The 18553-nt window shown below is 38.8% G+C and overlaps 1 protein-coding gene across 2 annotated transcripts in view; it reads left to right on the top strand.

Annotated features, from left to right (window-relative positions):
* The window catches only part of TAF4 (TATA-box binding protein associated factor 4), a 35931-nt gene that overhangs the window by 14233 nt on the left and 3145 nt on the right, over positions 1 to 18553 (top strand). Inside the window, exons 3-15 of one of the 2 annotated variants that reach the window (XM_417400.8) lie at positions 5101 to 5267; positions 5726 to 5845; positions 6948 to 7067; positions 7846 to 7968; positions 8758 to 8847; positions 9900 to 10142; positions 11165 to 11312; positions 11647 to 11761; positions 12401 to 12570; positions 13168 to 13298; positions 14576 to 14701; positions 16328 to 16384; positions 16468 to 16587. In XM_417400.8, coding sequence (XP_417400.2) covers positions 5101 to 5267; positions 5726 to 5845; positions 6948 to 7067; positions 7846 to 7968; positions 8758 to 8847; positions 9900 to 10142; positions 11165 to 11312; positions 11647 to 11761; positions 12401 to 12570; positions 13168 to 13298; positions 14576 to 14701; positions 16328 to 16384; positions 16468 to 16587 — 1730 coding nt within the window. Of the gene's footprint in view, positions 1 to 5100; positions 5268 to 5725; positions 5846 to 6947; positions 7068 to 7845; positions 7969 to 8757; positions 8848 to 9899; positions 10143 to 11164; positions 11313 to 11646; positions 11762 to 12400; positions 12574 to 13167; positions 13299 to 14575; positions 14702 to 16327; positions 16385 to 16467; positions 16588 to 18553 lie in introns of those variants that run through there. The other variant, XR_003071406.3, reaches the window with a different exon arrangement.

Genomic DNA, 18553 nt, shown 5'->3' with positions numbered 1-18553 from the left:
GTCCAAGTCTGTATGTGACAGGAAAACTGATGTAAATTCATTAATGCGATTAATGGAAGCTCAGCTGAAGTCCTGACCCATTTTTACAGACCTAGCAATATGTCATGTTAAATCCAAGGGACTTTCTCTTTCTCTTTGAGTCTGTGGATATTACTTGGCACCCTTTTTTGGAGTTGTGCAATAACTCAGATTGGGAGGGACCTTTGAAAATCACTTGAACTAAGCCTCTGTGAGCTTCAAAGTGAGGTCAGACTGTCTGGGGCCAACTCCAGCACCCTAACCCTTCTAGTGCTTGCTTCTGTTTGTCAGTGTTTCTCCTGTACTGGAGAGCCCAGAACTGAACATGGTATTCCATATGCGACCTTGCAAGTGCCAATTAGTGAGACTCATCACTTCCCTGAACAAGCTGGCTGTGTTCATGCTATTACAGTCCAGTATGTGGTTTGCTTTCCTCTCTGCAAAGACTTGCTCCTGACTCATGTGCAACTCGTGTCCACTGGGACCCCTGTGCTTTTTTCTGTAGAGCCACTACTTCAGTTTTTTGCCTGCACTGTTGCATGGGGTTTTTCTCCCTCAGGTTCAGGACTTTACAACCTTCACTTCTAACATATCAGCAGCTCCCTGTATTTGTTGTCCTATTCAAGCTAGATGAGTGTTTTCCATTCCATCATCCCAGTCCCTGATGATATTGAGTGGTATTGGTGTGCCAGCATCATGCCCTGAGGGTTGCCAGAACTGGCAGTGCATCTAATGTGTTGGTGCATGTCTCCCAACAGGTATAAAAGAACGCATCTTCAGTAGCAACTAATCCAAAGCTTTGTTGCCAACTTCAGTTCTGTGCTATTCATCTTGTTTGCAATCAATACTCCTCGTGAGCTGGTGTATAGATTGTCCTTCGTGAGTGCTCTGTGTCTGACAGTTCATTACAGAAGCTCTCCTTTGACATATATAAGTAATTCTAAATCTTCCTTCAGTTGTCTTGTGTTAAGGGAAGCTTTCTTTAGTTACTTACACTGTCGTGAGCTGCAGTGAGCTTGCAGGCGAGTAACCTATGTCAGTAGACTTTGATAGGTTCTTCCCTCTCCTTCTCTCTTTTCACTCCTATAGAGTGAGAACTTTTACAGGCAGTTCACGTATCATAAGAGGAGGAATGGAGGATTTCTTGATAGCGTTGACATCAGTGCCAGGTTATCATTTCCTTTTCTGCAAGAAGGGATGCTATCACATCATTTCTACTGAACATTCTTCCTGTAGTTTCAATAGGCAGCTATCCTTTGCTCCAGCTCTCTCTCCAGTATTCTTCCAGCTTTTTTGTGTTGGGGAAATCTTAAAGCTTCATCCTTTCTTTGAGGTTTTGTCAATTCCAGGGTCTCTATATAACCTGATCAGATCACCTAAATAGCATTGACCCTTTTGCTTCTTATGGTTTCTGTTGTGTATGATAGCAACTTGCTTAACCTTGCAGACACTTCCTTTCATTTTCATCGCAAAAGAATCTCTTCTAACAATACAGAAAAAGTACTATTACAAAGCTTTCTTCTACTAATATGGCACAGTCTGCTTATGATTACTGTCAGATTTTTTCTGCCAGGTCAGATGTTTGCAGCATCTTGTTGCAAATGAGTGTGTGCTTGAGAGCTTTGGGCACTGCTGTTCTGATGGTAAAATATCCTCGTAGAACATTCCTGGTAGATCCAGATAGGATTTGAAGATCTGTTGGATGTCAGTGGACTTTGTGATCAGTAACCCTCTTTTTTAGAGATACTTGTGAGAACTTTGATTTCCTTTGCCTGAAGTATCAATCCTCTAGTTATTCTTTTCTGAGTTGGACGTTCTTTCTGAACATTGGCACATGTTTGTTTTGAAGGTGATGCTTTGCTGCCTAGCAGTTCTCCCTGAGCCTGGTTGTGTTTTGTTGCTGGAAGTAAAGTTCAGTTATTCTTTGAGAAGTGGATTTCTTCAGAAGACTGGAAATGTCTGTTTTCCATGTGATTTCAAGAGCATACATTCTCTAACTCCTCCATATGTTACAACTGAAGAAACCCAAAAAAACCCAAGCAACTTTTATTAAAGGGCTGCATTCCTTAGTCGTGGTTCTGAATTGATCTGTGAGCGTGGTAATGAACAAAATCTGATTTTTCAACCTGTCTATTGTTCTGGTCATCATCAGAAAGGGATGCTGTCACTTCTGATCTGGTGGATGCTATCTTAGTTTTATATTTCACAGGTACCAAAGAGTTTCATTCTTGCATGCTGCTATGCGCAGTGAGGAGCACAGCTCATGTCAGCTGTGTGCTGACTGCAGGTGAATTCCTGCAGTGTGCCCCAGCTGGGCGTGAGGGTCCTCGAGAAGTGGATTGCTAATTCTGAGCGTGCTGACATCCGTGTGTATTGCTGTGAGTGCCTGCCTGCTCAGCGAGCAGTGACCTGGAGATACCTGCTCTGTCTGCAGCAGGTTTTAGTGGTCATTCTGAACTCCAGCTCTTGTAATGATTATTAATCTTGGTTTCGAGGTTTGTCAGAGAAAACTTCTGTGTTTCCTTTTTTTTTTTTTCTGAATGTAGAGGTTCTCTAGCTAGACAGTTGTTACATAGATAATAAAGGGGGTCTGCAAAGACTACAGAATGTGTTTTTCTTCCCCCCACTGTTATTGATAGGGATTCTTTCCCTTTAGTCTGTGCTGAGGCATGCCATCTTTCAAAGGAGGAGGAAAGGAGAAGGCAGTAGAAGGAAGTCTGGTTTGTTTATCTGACGTATTGTATAGGCAGAGGTCTTTTTATTCCACTGCATGATTTTACAAGTTTTATTAATTTAAAAAAAAAAAAAAAGAAACACACAGAAATAGAACAAAACCCTCTGAAAATAGAAATGCTATTAGCAACTAGAATACAAATAGAGTCAAAGAAAACACAATGTAGGGTCATGCTGCTGTGCCATATTATAATGAACCTTTCCATCCAAGTGTTCTCTTGAAAGCGAGAGGTCCAAGAGGGTCTCCACCACAAGAACACACGAGGTGACCATGGCACTAGGCAGGAGGACAAGTCTTGTCAGCATAAGGAGCAATCCAACTCAATTGTGCTAATCCTTTATTTGGAGCTGTGATAAACTGCTTAATTCAAACTAAAAAACTAAAATGCGAGCCTCCTTCATGATTCTGTTGAAAGAATGCTTGGATGTTCATATTTATAATCGAGAATATGATTTTATAGTATACATGATTGAGCTTTCTAGGAAGGAAAGGCAGAGGTATTTAACATAGAGCACAGCAATGTGTTGGTCAGTGGTGGACCCTAAGTTATGGGATGTTAGAAACTGTATAAATTGAAAATAACTGTGTGTCAAAGGTGTGTGAGTGCAGTAGAAAAACTACCTAAATAGGGATAGGTATGAATGCAGCTTTATTGTTATAATAACTTTGATTCTTGAGCAAAAGTTCAAACTTCCCATGGAAATCTCATAGGGTGGTGCTTGGAGTCAACATCTGAGTTAAAACTGATTGGCTTGTCTGTCTCCTGCTAAAAATTGACCTTTCTTGACACACTTTCTAATGCTTTTCAACTTTTCAACTGTGTGGATCAGCAGTTGTGCTCTGTTACTGTGGGCGTTCTCCAACTATACGTGTAGCTCGGGGAATATTTCATTTTGCTTGCCCTCCAGAGGTAGGCAGCCTTCATTCCATGCTTATCTGCTGCCTTTTCTTTCTTCCCATCCACCTTTTGGATGGCTTGTTAGCCCTTGAATATCCTAGGGAACCCCAAAGTTGTGGTTTCTGAGAAAGCCTCTTATGGGTGTCCATCTACTTCGGTGCACGTAACAGCTTCTTTAAGCAGAAGCTTTTGTAGTTGTATTTGACTTTCTCATTTGCTGGAAATGAAGTGGTAATGAACTGTACAATGTATTTGTCATTGTCTAGAAAAGAGCTCTCTAATCAGACTTGCACTGTACTTGTGTCTTCAGTTATAATAATATTGAAGGTTTCCACTGATTCAGTGTTTAGGTTCTTCAGCTGATTATTGTGAAAGATGACAAAGATGGGCAACAAGAGCTCATCACCAAAGATCTCATGTTTGTGTGTAGCCTACGGTGGCTGTGCTCTGAGATTGCATAGAAGAGATCTCCACGTATTTTGGGGGAGTGTGTGTAGACTTTTTATTCATGGAGTAGCACCTAGAAAACTGGAATTCCAGTAGTGCCAGTTGATTTTCATGGTGAAGTTTCCTCCTGTAGTTTTGTTGCTCTAATAGGCTAACCAATTTTGGGTGCCCAGATTGTTTCCTTAGATGCCTTTTGCAGAGCTCTTGAGGCTGAGGTGGTGGGGACTGACTGAGAAGTGGAAGGAATGAGCCTGGAGAAACTGTTCACACTGTCCCCATCCTATCTGTGCTTCAAGAAGAGGAGGCTAGCATCTGAAAATCTGTCTGTTGAAATCTGGTTCCCTACAGCTATCCAGTGGGGTTAAGTGTACTGATCTGAGTGACTGAGCAGGGAATGACTGCTTCGTTTCCTTCTTCATTTTATTTTTCTTTTGGGGTGTAATGTGGCGCAGTGTGCTCTGTTGCAGATGCACATGAGAAAAAATATGATTTTATAATCGTGTTCATTACTAAATTTGTTATGGGGAAATTAATTTAGAACTTAGATGATTGTGTTCTTGTTGCTGTTGGAAGTCTAGTTTTATTTATTTATTTTTCTTAAAGTAATAGGAGTTCTGCTTAATGGCAAGATTGCTTTGGTTGCAGTGTTTCATAAAACATTTTTCTTAGCAGAAAACAGGTGCATTTTTAAGCTATTGCCAACTTTAACCTCTCCTTATGGTATATTAGATTGGGAGGGAGGTGACTCGTGTTCTGACACACACCATACTGAGCATTTTGGTGATATAAATAAAGACTATTTCTGTAATTAAGATATTTTAAACAAAATATAGGAATGCATCAGACTATTCTGCTTTTATTTAAGACTACTTTTACTAGCTGTGTAGTACATAAGCAGTGCATTAATTCCACATATATCTAACTTGGACAAAAATCTGAGGAAAATACGCTCCCTCATATTTGAAAAGGGCAGGGTGTTTTTGACCAGTTTCTTTTTTAACAGGCATGGTCCTCGTGCGTAGTGAGAATGGGCAGTTGCTGATGATCCCTCAACAAGCCTTGGCGCAGATGCAAGCACAGGCACATGCCCAGTCTCAGCCTCAAAATACTATGACTCCTCGTCCTGCTACACCTACCAGTGCTCCTCCAGTGCAGATATCAACAGTGCAGGTTAGTTCAGTGATTTGTAGCATTTTAAAAAAATAACTGAGATTCCGCCTGAGAAGAATACGCCAGAAAGTTCAGCCTGGAGAAGAGAAGGCTCTGGGGAGACCTTGTTGAGCCCTTTCAGTAGTTAAATGGAGCTTATAAACAGGACAGGGAGCAGCTTTTTAAGTGGTCTCATAGTGACAGGACAAGGGGGAATGATTTTAAACTAAAGGAAGGCAGATTTAGGTTAGATGTCAGGAGGTGGGGGTGGTGAGACACTGGTCTAGACTGCCCAGAGGAGCTAAGCACGGATGCCCCATCCCTGGAGGTGTTAAAGGCCAGGTTGGATGGAGCCCTGGGCAGCCTGATCTGGGCTGATCTGATCTGGAAAGACAAGGGAGTTGGAACTACATGATTTGTAAGGTCTCTTTGAACCCAAGCCATTCAGTGAATGTTGTTTTCTGTTCCTCTTTCCCAAGGCTCCAGGAACGTCTATTATTGCACGACAGGTGACACCAACTACTATTATCAAGCAAGTGTCTCAGGCTCAAACGACAGTGCAACCAACAACGACGTTACAGCGTCCTCCTGTTGTGCAGGTAAGTTTGTAGGCACAAAATATATGCTTGATTTTAAGACACAGTGCAAAAGTCTAAAGTGATCCACGTGACTTCCAGGCAGCAACTATATGATGGGAGTGCTGTCACCTTAACATTTAATGGTGCTTTTTTCATCCTCTGAGTATACAGGATTAGATAGTTACCATTGAGAAAAATGCAGCTTTTGCTATACACATGGTTAACCTTTTTCCCCTCATAGCCTTTGCCTCTGTCAGTGATATTACAGGTCTAAGAGTGAATGTTCCTGAGTCTCACTCACTTACACTGCTGTTACACTGGAAGAAGAAATCATTTGATCTGTGTATTTTTTCCTGTAATGTGCATTTCATTGTTCTCATTTACTCTGATTATGAAAAATGAGACAAATTAAATCCTTGTCTCATTTTCTGTTTCCCAAATGTCAGTAAAGTAGCTTTTGCACCACTGGTGCCTCTTTTCTTGTGGATCTTTATATAAAGAGCAAGTTTACAAAGGAATTGTTAAAGTTTGGAGAGCAAGTTTTGGCTTGATAAGTATTGATTGCCTGTATTAAGTAGGATATGTTGGGAGTCTGTCAGTGGGACTGTATGTGTGAGAAGTTCTTCTTTACAATGCTGCTTCTTTAAAGATGGTAATCTTACTTTGAATTGACAACTAGTCTACGAAAGCAGAAAAATGCTTTATTCTGTTGTTTGTTAAAAGACCTGGAGATGACCGCAGCTTTTGGGTCACTTCTTTTTGTGAAAGTAGCATTTGAAGGAACAAGCCAGAAGAGTTACGCACTGACAGAAGTGTACTTACTTTAGTCGTGTTGGGAGACAACAGTCTATGAGGGTATGCTTGTGTATTTTGCTTTTTAATTCAATAACCAGAAATCATGCGATACTTGAATCAACTTTTGCCATTCCAGCCTCGAATGTGCAGCATATTGTGCCATCTGGTGGCTCTTTCTTTCTACTGCAACAGAAAGTGGATTATCCTTCATGCAGTAGCTGGGAAAGATGGGCTACTGTCCTGTGGCTTGATTTGTTTGACAGATCAGGAAGCAATCATGTTTTGATCCATTCCAAGTACAATAATCTTATGCTTGTGTTCTCTGCAGCCTCAGATTGTTCTGGGTGGTACTGCACAAACAACTACATTGGGGACAGCAACAGCTGTACAAACTGGAACTCCTCAGAGAGCAGTGCAAGGAACAACAGCAACCTCCACTGCTGCCACAGTAAGATATTGCGTGCTTTTAGAATCAATTCTGCTGCATTTCTGTATGTGCAACTGTAAACGCACACATATCCACTGATAAAGTGGATGGTAGTAAAGATGTAGGAGTTGTGTTATGTATTGGTCTTGGAGAAAAGAAGGAAAATTTTAAGCAGTATCGTATAATTTACAAAGTGTGAAATACAGATCACTTGAATTTTGAGAGCTTTGAGAGCTGCCAAAGTATTAATTTTATTTCTGTAATGGCTTTTAAAGTATTCCTGTCTTAAAAAACATGGGTTATGTATTCACGGGAACATGTATTGTTCGACATAGCAGAGTAGAATCAGCATGAGAAGGGATAAGAAGCTGACACTGACTTGTTCAAGATGCTTGTTTCTAGGGCTGTGCAACAGGGAGAATCAGAGTCAGAATCAGACTGCACTGTGTTATGTGCTGGGAAGGAGGAGATTTGCTATTTGTTGTCCTGCTGCAGTGCCTATTTTCACTTATCCAGGTGTCATTCATAAAATACTTTGCATTTCCTAGTTTTATTGAGAGTCAGAATTTTTTATATTTTGATAACAAAAATGTAAAAAAGATACATAATTATAAAGCAAAAAAATAATTTCAGTCTTATTATTTTCTATGTGGCAGAGGCCCTGAATTTATAGATAGTATTATTTGGTGATGAACTGAGAGAAGGACTTTATTTCTCCGAGTTTGTAGTCAAAGTTGTTTTTATAAAGAGTTTATCTTCCCTTTTGTTTCCTTTCTTCACCCTCGTCCCCCATTAACAGGAAACTATGGAAAATGTGAAGAAATGTAAAAACTTTCTATCCACGTTAATAAAACTGGCATCATCTGGAAAACAGTCCTCAGAGACCGCAGCTAATGTGAAAGAATTGGTACAGAACCTACTGGTAAGAAGAGTTCAGAAGAATTGTAGGAAAGCAGTATGTGGGCCAATTCAGCCTCAAAGCTGACTTTTTTTTTTTTGTGATGAGGAGAAAGATTTTAAAATATGAGAAAAATGAAATTGAAAAATCCTTTTTCTGAATTAAAATATATGCATGGGTTTTTCTTGGAAGCTTGGAAAGCAGACGTTCCTGCTTATGTTCTCATGAGAACTTAACCATGACGCTCATTAATCTGTTGTAGCTGACGTAGGTGAGTTAAATTTACGTGCAGATAGCATAGATGTTAACTCTTCAAATTCAACAATTTTTATTGATAAGACAGTGAACAAAAAGATGAATTGTGTACTTCAGGGAAGGCAGGACAGCACAGCTAGCATGATGGCTGAGTGTAGGAAGCTACAAACTTTTACAAGGAAGTAATAGCTGGAGCTAATGCTAAAGCTTGACGTAATTAATATTAATACAATGTGTTTTTATTTCTATATTACTACTGCTCAGTGTAATTGTTAGTGGCCTTTAATTTCAGATGAAGTTGTGTATTCCAGATGTTATCACACAATAACCAGAGGTAGTCACAAAATCAAATCTTGGAATGTATCTTCCCGTGAAGGGTGTACAACTACTTTTGTGAGAGACAGCTGCATGCAAAGATTGTTACTGTGATGAAACTACTGATAACTAAAATAGTGGAGACTGATTAAAAACTACTAATTTTCAATAGATTAAGCCTTTCTCTTCTTTTGATGTTGAAAAAGTTAATTTCTGCAATTTCATCCATTTTTCTTTTTGAAGGATGGAAAAATTGAAGCAGAAGACTTCACCAGTAGGCTCTACAGAGAACTTAATTCTTCACCTCAACCTTACCTTGTGCCTTTTCTGAAGGTAACGTGTGTTCACTACACCTCATGGTTATCTACTTGCAGCAGTGAGCACAAACACATCTTTTGCCACTACAGATGGAATTCCAAGACAGTGTAGATGGAATTTGAAATAGTGCCTGGTTGGGCTTCTGCTCTCTTAAAATAATATTTTTTTTGTCTCCTGGTTCCAGAAGTTTGTTAGTATAATTCATTGGCATAGTCAGTAGTTGGCTGTCTTAAGAAATCTGAAAAGCGAGGGTTTTCTTTCTATGACTTATGAGCTGTTTCTTTCCATAGCACCAAGCCTATGAGTTGATTTATTATGGTTTCTGAAAAATAGGATTGAATGAGACAGAAAACCATACCTTCTGGACAAACTCATACTCTTACACTTCTGTGCATATTTGTGTGGATAAACAGGAAGGTTGTCATCTCTAAATAATAAATGCCATCTGTCATAAATTTTATAGTAATTGGACACATCTCAAAATAATGTTTATTCTGAAACATTTTCTACCTGAAAAATCAGAGAAGGTACAACAAGGCCCTTTATGGTAAGAGTATAACTTTGCTTGACTAATGTATGATTAAGGGATGCACTTATAGTTGTAGGTGTGTGTTGACATTTCTGGTGTCTTAAATACTTGTTCATACTTGAGCTATTCGTAACAAGAAATTGTTACCATACAGAAATAACTAATGTAAGTAAAACACTGCAATCGTCTGATGCATCGCATCTTATAGCTTGGTGTATATAGTTAGGGATGCAATCAAGGAAGGCAGTGTGAGCTTAGGCTGTTAAATGTGTAGAAGGTTTCTAGGTGGGCTCAATGATCTTTGTGCCCATGATATCCAAGTTTCTACAACTAAAGGTGCTGTCTCTCTGTCTAGCTTAAAATGTATAGTGGCATGGTATTTCTCTGTGTGCTGTTATCATGTTTTCTTTTCTAATGTAGAATTGCATGCAGCCTGTTTATAATGAACTGAAATTAAATGAATTGCCTTTTATGATTGTTTTCTTTTGTGATATAGGATTAAAATACTCAAGCAAATTCTTTCCTTTCCTCTTTTTAGAGGAGTTTACCTGCCTTGAGACAGTTAACACCGGACTCTGCAGCTTTCATTCAGCAAAGTCAACAGCAGCAGCCAACAACGCAAGCAACAACTGCACTTACAGCGGTGATGCTAAGCCCTTCAGTTCAGCGCGCAGCAGGGAAGGCAACTGCAACTGTAACAAGTACTCTACAACAACCTGTAATCAGCCTAACTCAGCCTACACAAGTTGGTGTTAGTAAACAAGGACAGTCGACACCGCTGGTACGTAAGTTGAAGCACGTCATCTGTTGCTAAACAGGTGTTTTTCAGAATGCAGTGACTTCAGAGATTGATTGTTTAATTCAGTCGGAGATCTTTGACCATTTTGGAGAAGGGCAGCTACTGAGGAAGAGAACAATATATATAATTTAAAATCCATTCTTGATTAAAGTACTGTATTTCCTGTTTTAACAAGAAATACTGGCAGATTTTCTCAATTACTCCATATCCATGAGAGCAGTACTATGGAGGATTTTTCATTTCCCATTTCATAAGTCTAATGACAAATTCTCTCTCCTCTTTTGGAATAATAATTTAGACCTGTATGTAAATGTTCATGAAAACCAGGTAAGAATAGTATCATGTGCACGTCACCTCTTGTCCTCCTCTCATAGCAGAACAGTGCCTGCACATAAGCTTTTCTTAGGATAGGTATTGACTAATGTGTATAATTAAAGTGCTAGGATTTCTTGCTGCTTAGTGTATGAACACTTGCTATTTGTCTGCACTTCTCTATCCGTACGCTTTTGTATGAAATGGAAAGTAGAGATCACTGTGGTCAATTTGTAAATATTCAGTGTAACTAAAAAGAAGGGGGGAAAAAAAAGGCAGCCTAGTACAAAGCTATACAGCTGTGGCTTATACTGATTCTGGATGAAAGTAGTATAGGTAAAACCAGCTGAATTATCTGTACCAAGCTGCTATTATTTCTAGTTCTTAAATTTGTTCAGACAGATGCAATTTCCCTCTGTCTGTTTTTCTAATGTAGAAAACATACCTTTGTGATTAGAGATAGAGTTCTTAAAGAGAAATAGGACGTTTTCTGCTGGGGTTTTTTTGGTCACAGAAAGTGGGATATTCATTTTGCAGTGAAGAATGACTTTAGTCTAAAGAAACTTAAGTACCTTAACATCTGCTGAATCTAGATCAATGAACGGATGTGTTGGTTGCTAGCCTTTGTTTTTCCCACCTGATTCTTAGCCCTAGTTGTTTTGGATTTGTTTACATTTCTGTTCTTTCTACAGGTTATTCAACAGCCTCAGAAAGCAGGGACGTTGATAAGGCCCCCACAGGTAACGTTGACACAGACACCAATGGTAGCACTGCGGCAACCACATAGTCGTATTATGCTCACTACTCCTCAGCAAATTCAACTGAATCAACTTCAGACAGGTAGGAAATCATCTGATATGCGCTGTTCTAGTAGCATTAAGTTGGCTTGGTTAGCATCACTTTTGAAGTGCCAATGGTAGCTATTGTAGCACTGCTAAAATCTTAAGTGCATAGTGCAGTGGCTGGGTGTGCACGCATTGCAGGGCAACATTTGCAGTCATAGAAAAGGTGTGATGCTGGAACTGTATGGGAGGGCACTGTGGGTGAGATGCTGACAGAAACTGTTGATGCAAAATCTTTGTGCCAGGCATATTGTCATTACTACCCGTGACTGGCTTGTAAATCTAAGCTCTGACACAAATTTGATGTACAAATCTTGTCTGTCTTCCTGCAGTACCTGTGGTAAAACCAACAGTATTACCTGGAAACAAAGCTATAGCCACTGTTTCAACGCAAGTAGCTGCTGCTCAGAAGAATAAACTGAAAGAACCTGGGGGAGGTTCTTTTAGGTGAGGAACTATGCGCTTATTTGTACTCATACATACTGTCTGGGCGACCTGCTGAACTTAGTGGGAACCTGTCCATGTACTCTAGTGTTGCTGAATCAGGCTAGGTAAATGCACAAGAACTGGAAATAGATTTTCTGTAGCCAGATTTGCTACTTAAAGACTTGTACAAACAGCTGTGGACATGGTTGTGCCAGATTGGTTTTAGCATTTAGCTGGCACTAAGGGTAAATATTTAAACTCACAAACAATTCTTGTCTGGACAAGCAAATAGAATTAATTCCTGCTCCTTCCAACTCTGCTCAGGTTGTTTGGATGTACAGCCTGTTTTACAACGACAAGTGCAGTTTATTATTATCTGTGGTAGTGATGTGTCTTCCCTCTTGTTTCTTAAGGTACTAAAATGTTGCATAAGAAAAGATCTTGTGAAAAACAGTTAGAAAATGCAAAATGACAAAAATGCTCCTAGAGCTCTTTGGAATCAAATTTGGTTAGTTCTATTTTAGCACATAATAAATGCAAAAATGAAATGGAATACTCAGGTTTATTGTGGAACTCGTTATGTGCAGCCATGGTTTTGTAGCGGTGTGTGTAGATATAAGTTCTAAATTTAATGGTTGTAATGAATTTTCCTTTCTTAAGGGATGACGATGACATTAATGATGTTGCATCAATGGCTGGAGTCAACCTGTCAGAGGAAAGTGCTCGGATATTGGCAACAAACTCGGAGCTGGTGGGCACGTTAACAAGGTCATGTAAAGACGAAACCTTCCTCTTCTCGGCACCTTTACAAAGAAGGATATTAGAAATAGGTATGCTGATGTGTTTACTAAATCTCTAGAAACATTTCGCTAGTGTTGAGTTCAATGAAAGACATTTTCCTTATAAATTAAGTTGAATAATTCCAGAGTTGTTAGAGTGGTTGACTTTTTGTGTAGTTGAATGCTTGTGGGTGATCATTCGGCTTATGAAAGTAGAAGAACGGTGTGAAGAATAAAGCTATAGAAGTATGGCAGTTTAACACCTAAATTACTGTACCTGGTTAAGGCTGACTGTGTGAAATCATACAGCAACAAAAATAATGAAATTTGTTTGGAAAAAAAGATAAATCCAGGAACAACTTTATCATATTTACTTACAAATTTACAAATGATAGCATAACAAAAAGCCTTCTTTAGTTGCTTGTTTTGCTGTAACATACAGCATTTCTTAACAGTCATGAGATTTGCTAGGCTAAACTTGTGTGTATACCATTTCCTATCTAATGCTCATTTTCATAAATACATGAAAGCCTTGCTTTGCCAAGTGTTTACGTTCCCATGGTAGACATTGGCCATGATGTTTAGCTGAACTGTATAAAAATTGTTGTTATTTATTATTTTTTCTGTAACTTTTTGCCCTGATCATAGGTAAAAAACATGGAATAACAGAAATCCATCCTGACGTAGTTAGCTATGTATCACACGCTACACAACAAAGACTACAAAACCTCGTGGAAAAATTATCAGAGACTGCTCAGCAAAGGAATATTTCTTATAAGGTAACTGTTTAATTGCACAAATAACACTGCACAAATTCAGTGGGCTGTTAAGTGCATGTGTTCAGATGTTCTTCATTCTCTAAAGTTAGGCTGTTTATTGTCTCTGATTCATCTTACACTAAGGTATTAATATGTGTGGATGACTAGTAGGTTTCAGCTTGCCTATGTAAATTTTTTTTAAAACAAATGCAGATGAAGTATCCCTACCCCTTAATCATGTCAAATGTTTAAAATCGGAGTGATTGTACGTTGGGATAGGCAGATAAAAGATGTGATTTATTTTTGTTCACCACACCCCAGCATTATGTGCCATCTGGTAAAGGTCAGTCAGCATCAAGTCTTCCGGTGTAAAGCTGAATGATGTGATAGATGACTATTTCATCTTTCATTTCCTTTCTTCAGCAACATTCCAGCTAGCTTTTTGATCTCTAACTGAAGCTACCTGTAGGAGCTGTTCTCCAGAAGCCTTTTTTTGTGTGCTTAGTGGTGATATAATTGTAGAACCCTTGTGTTCCTTTGTTTCTGTAATTCTATCTATATTGGCCCACAAGGTACTGGGAGGAAAGTGAATCATTGAACATAGAGTTAATATTTCCTTTCAAGGAAATATTCTTTGTCTGCTCTGGCCCTCCAAAAAGGTATACTGTGAGTCATAGAAGTCCAACTCTACAACTGCCCTAGCAAGAAAAAGATGCAGTAAAATCTTGTATTGAGGCTTGCACCAATTTATTTCCTTCCTTCCTCCCAGTGCCAGCATATAGGAAGCATATTTTCTACTCCTTTTTGATGGTAACTAATGTTAAATGAGGCACTTTGTAGGGAAGCAAGTGGCTGAATGTGAAATGAGCTACTGAGTTTCACTTGCTTTTCACTCACCTGGCTGTGTTGTATTAGATTAAGTAGCCTGCATCTGTTAATGCTGCTGGGATCAATGTGGGACTGCTCTGAATTCTCAAGACTGCTGTCTGACAGATGCATATACTTAATAGATGCAAATACCTAAACAACCTTTGAAGAAAAAAAATCTCTAAAATATGTTTGTGAAGTTAAAACGATGATGGTATTAGTGTGGAAGTCAAAATCTGATGAATTCATGAAATAGAACAAAATGCTTTTAAGAGCTGGTTTGACTGGTGTAAATACACGCTTGCTATTTGCTTGAAAAGGACAAAGTGAACAGTTGAGATTTAAATGTATATGTTCTTCTCCAGTACAGTACAAGCTAACAGCTTTGTTTTTAAGATATGTAATGAGAAACATATTTGCCATGTTTTCAGGATGATGAAAGATACGAACAAGCAAGTGACGTTCGGGCACAGCTCAAGTTCTTTGAACAACTTGATCAAATAGAAAAGCAGCGTAAAGATGAACAAGAAAGGGAAATTTTAATGCGTGCAGCAAAGGCAAGTGCTTGGATTTCACACACATTTGCAAACTGTCATTTTTTTTTTACGTCAAAAGTGCAGAATTTCTTCTCTTTGTAAAGGACATCCAGTGAAGGGAAAGACTAATTTTCAGAGGTGGAACTTGATGAGGGCGTTCTTTAGATACAGCTCTGTTCTGCTTTCCGTAGTAATGGCAGCTGCTTTGCCTTTCTCACTGCATTTTCCCAAATTTAGTAGGCCCTCAAAGCCAGTCTTTGTGCTTTTCACAGAGGAAAAAGGTTAATTTTATAGCTTGGTTGTATTTCTAAATTAAATGCAGTAGACAAGTTACAGGTATTTTGGGGAATAGAAATAGAGTTCAGAAACGTTTTGACAAATTGAAGAAATGTAATTAATAGGAAGCAGTTGATGTAAGCGCTGCACTTTTTGGTTGTACTTGATGGCCCAGTTAGAGGATGAATGTGACTACCCAGGAAGGAGCACAATTCACAAAACAACCCAGGATTTCCGTTGGGCTGGTGGTATGGTAGGAGTTGATGACATCAAAATTGATTAGTGCAATATTTGCACATAAGATGTCAGCAAACACTTTAACTTCAGTTGGTTCCTATTATGCCTGAGCTGGAATACTCTCCAGTTCTGGAGCCCTATGGCAGGTAGATTTCTGAAGGAAAGCAATTTACAAGTCTAGCAAACATGACCTACGAAATAAGAAAAGATTTTATACATTCTTTTCAGAAGACGGAGACTGGGGTGAGATATATGTAAATCATCATGACTTACTCTATGAAGCAGTAATTTGCATGTTCTTATAATTTCCTGTGTTTGCTGCACCTGGAGTGCAGCAGGAAAGACCTTGGTTAATCATGAGGAAAAGCTTAACATTTGAAGGATACTTGAGTGTTGAATTAGAATAATTTATTTTGTTGCTGGTCTAGAGGGTGTGTGGGAGTGAAAACACCATTTGTTTGGATACACGTGGTATTGCTATGTGAGGAGTGTGAATGAAAGACTGTCTTGAAGTTCTTCCCATTTTCTGTTTGTTTGACTTCTTGGAAAAAAAAAACAGAAAACAAGAAACTAAGAGAGCTGATATGTGTATCCCCAAAGAACACAACCAAATCCAATGAAATAAAATGGGCAGGTCCGAGGTCTGCTGGCCACTTAACTGGCCTGTTCAAATAGCAGTTTGACTGTAGGCACAGCAAATAATGTTCTTACCGACCATGTAGTTGTACATGTATGGGAGGAATTCTTCTGAGAAGTAGAGGTGTGACTCCTTTTTGGGATCCAGAGTTCTGCATATTTTTTGCCTCACAATGGTTTTCTTTAGACATAAATGTTCTGCTGTTCCTTTCCTGTTTTTAGCAAAGCTGAAAAAGAGGGGAGGGGGGGGGGGAGGTGGGGTGTGCTTTTCCAAAAACAGTTACCTGAAGCTAAGAAATGGAAAACTTTTTAATTTCTAAGAATTATTATCCTTCTCTGTCTCCAGAAGTGGTAGGTAGGTACTTTCTGCTTCCCCTGGAAGTTTAAGAAAAGCCTTCATATGCAGTATAAGACTTATCTTCTTTAACTACTTTTGTAAATTAATTGATTTTTCTTTTTCTTCCCTGACCCGTCCACGTTCATCATTTATCAACGCAGTCTCGATCTAGGCAAGAAGATCCAGAACAGCTTAGGCTGAAACAGAAGGCCAAGGAGGTCAGTGTTTCACTTTAATGTTAACTTTTCTGTGGAAGACTTAAAGGAAAAATAATTAATGGTACTCTTTCTGGCAAATGCAGATGCAGCAACAAGAGCTAGCACAGATGAGACAGAGGGATGCCAACTTGACTGCATTAGCTGCAATTGGTCCAAGAAAGAAAAGGAAAGTGGATTCACCAGGATCTGGATCAGGGACAGAGGTACGTTCTGATTGCAGTTCTTAGTTTTGCTGCATTACCACTCCCTGTAAAAGACTTTTTCAGAGCTCTCTTTCCTCATATGTGGAAGTTTCTGAGTAGCAGAAGTATACTTTGAATGTGTTAAGATTTTCTTTCTCCAGGGCCAGAATCAATTTTTAGCATCAATGTGATGATATGGGGAGTAAAACTGAGCAATGTTCCCTGCTTTCGTGGGACTTGGGGAATGTTAGAAAGCAGTCACTGTTTGCTCAAGTCTCTGCCTTTTTGGACCTCCATGGTTTTGGAAGTGATTGTTATAACTGTAACCAAACTGATTAAATAATAGCACAGACTAATTAATGCCTTCAGTGAGGTGGGTTAAGTGATAGAATTGAAACACCAGGAGCTGGAAGTTGCCTAATTTATTTCGTCAGCTTTTGATTGGTCTTAGTTTTAGGATCTCTGCAGCAGATCAGTTGGACAATTTGTGTGTGATTACGATGCTCACCTCTATCCTTTGGATATCTCACAGCTTGATCTAGCCTTTTGAAGATTAAAAATGTCTCTGTTGACAACGTTATCAGTATGCTCAGTATTTGCTTGGTTTAATGTCCATCTAATTTCAGGTAGATTGATAAACTATCTGCAGTATTTGTAAACAAGTTAAAGAACATGAAATGGTTCCATTGCGCATGGAAGACACTGAATATAGGATTTCTGTAATACTTGAAAAGGACATGCTTTTAACAGGACCAAAAGCTCTGTTTTCATAATTTGAGGTGTTTTCCCTGCAGAATTTTGTATCTGATAGCAAGTGACAGGATAGTAATAATCCAATAATTCTGTTTGTGAATGAGCATCCCTTGTTTTTGCTGCTAAGGCAGTTTGTGCTATAGAATAGTTCTGTTTCGGGGTGGTTCACCTTGTTTTGTACTGAGTTGTTAGAAGCAGTAATTTACAAGTCCTTGATATAAAACATTACAGAACAATATGAATAGTAATAGATGATATTTTAATATTAAAATCAAGCCTCTTGAGCATCTTCATAAATTATTTCGAGTTCTGAAAGCTAGTGAAATGCCTATTATTGATAGGGTTGTTTCTATTTAAGTTAACAAATTATCATATTAAAGTTTTATAAACAGTTTAAAATTAGAAAGTTTGCAGAATGTGGCACTGAGATCAATATTGATATAAATGTGTGGTCTCTGAGGAGTACACTGAGATATCTCATGGGGTGTTCCTGTTGGCACTGCCTACTTAGCATGCTCAGCTGTGCAGCGACGTGAATAGTCTGTTCGTGTCACTTAGGTTATGAAATGCATTTTATATCTACTGTGAACACTTGTTTGTATTTCATCTAAATCTGACTAATTTTGTTATCCTAGATTAATCGCTTACTGGTTAACCAATTAACCACAGGTTTCCAGGAAATCTAATTTTTTGTCGTTTAATTAAGAACCAGCTGCTTTTGATCTGATAAACTCACAGCTGTGCTTTTGCTGCTGTGTCACTTGACATTTTTAAATTGAGCTCCACTTGTCGCCATTTGTATGCAGTTTGTAGTTAAGGCATATTACAAGAAGTGTGGAAAATAAGGTTTGTCGTTACTTAGACACAGATTTGTAAATGTGAGCTTTTGATGTCTAGGAATGCCGAATCTTAATTACATGTAAAACCACCTCTAAGTAATAACTGTCCTGTTTCAAAATCCAACAGAACAGGCTGCTATCATTTTTACGATCCTAAGTCCACGTGATTTTATTGACAATTATGAGAAAGCTGCTTAACTCATTCTGTGCCCGCAGCAGTAGCAGTTCTCTCTTTAAAACGACTCCTAAAATTCCTATTGGTTTGAAGTAGCCTATATAATAAAGTCAGGCTTGAGCCTCTCCAGTTAGCTGGGGGTTGTTAGGGTAGTGTGGTCAGGTTGTGGTTGGACTTGATGATCTTTAAGGTCTTTTCCAGCCTGTGCAATTCTATGACT

This window comes from Gallus gallus, chromosome 20 (genome assembly GCF_016699485.2).
Source record: "Gallus gallus isolate bGalGal1 chromosome 20, bGalGal1.mat.broiler.GRCg7b, whole genome shotgun sequence".
Taxonomy (NCBI): domain Eukaryota; kingdom Metazoa; phylum Chordata; class Aves; order Galliformes; family Phasianidae; genus Gallus; species Gallus gallus.
This window is presented reverse-complemented; position numbering and strand designations above follow the sequence as displayed.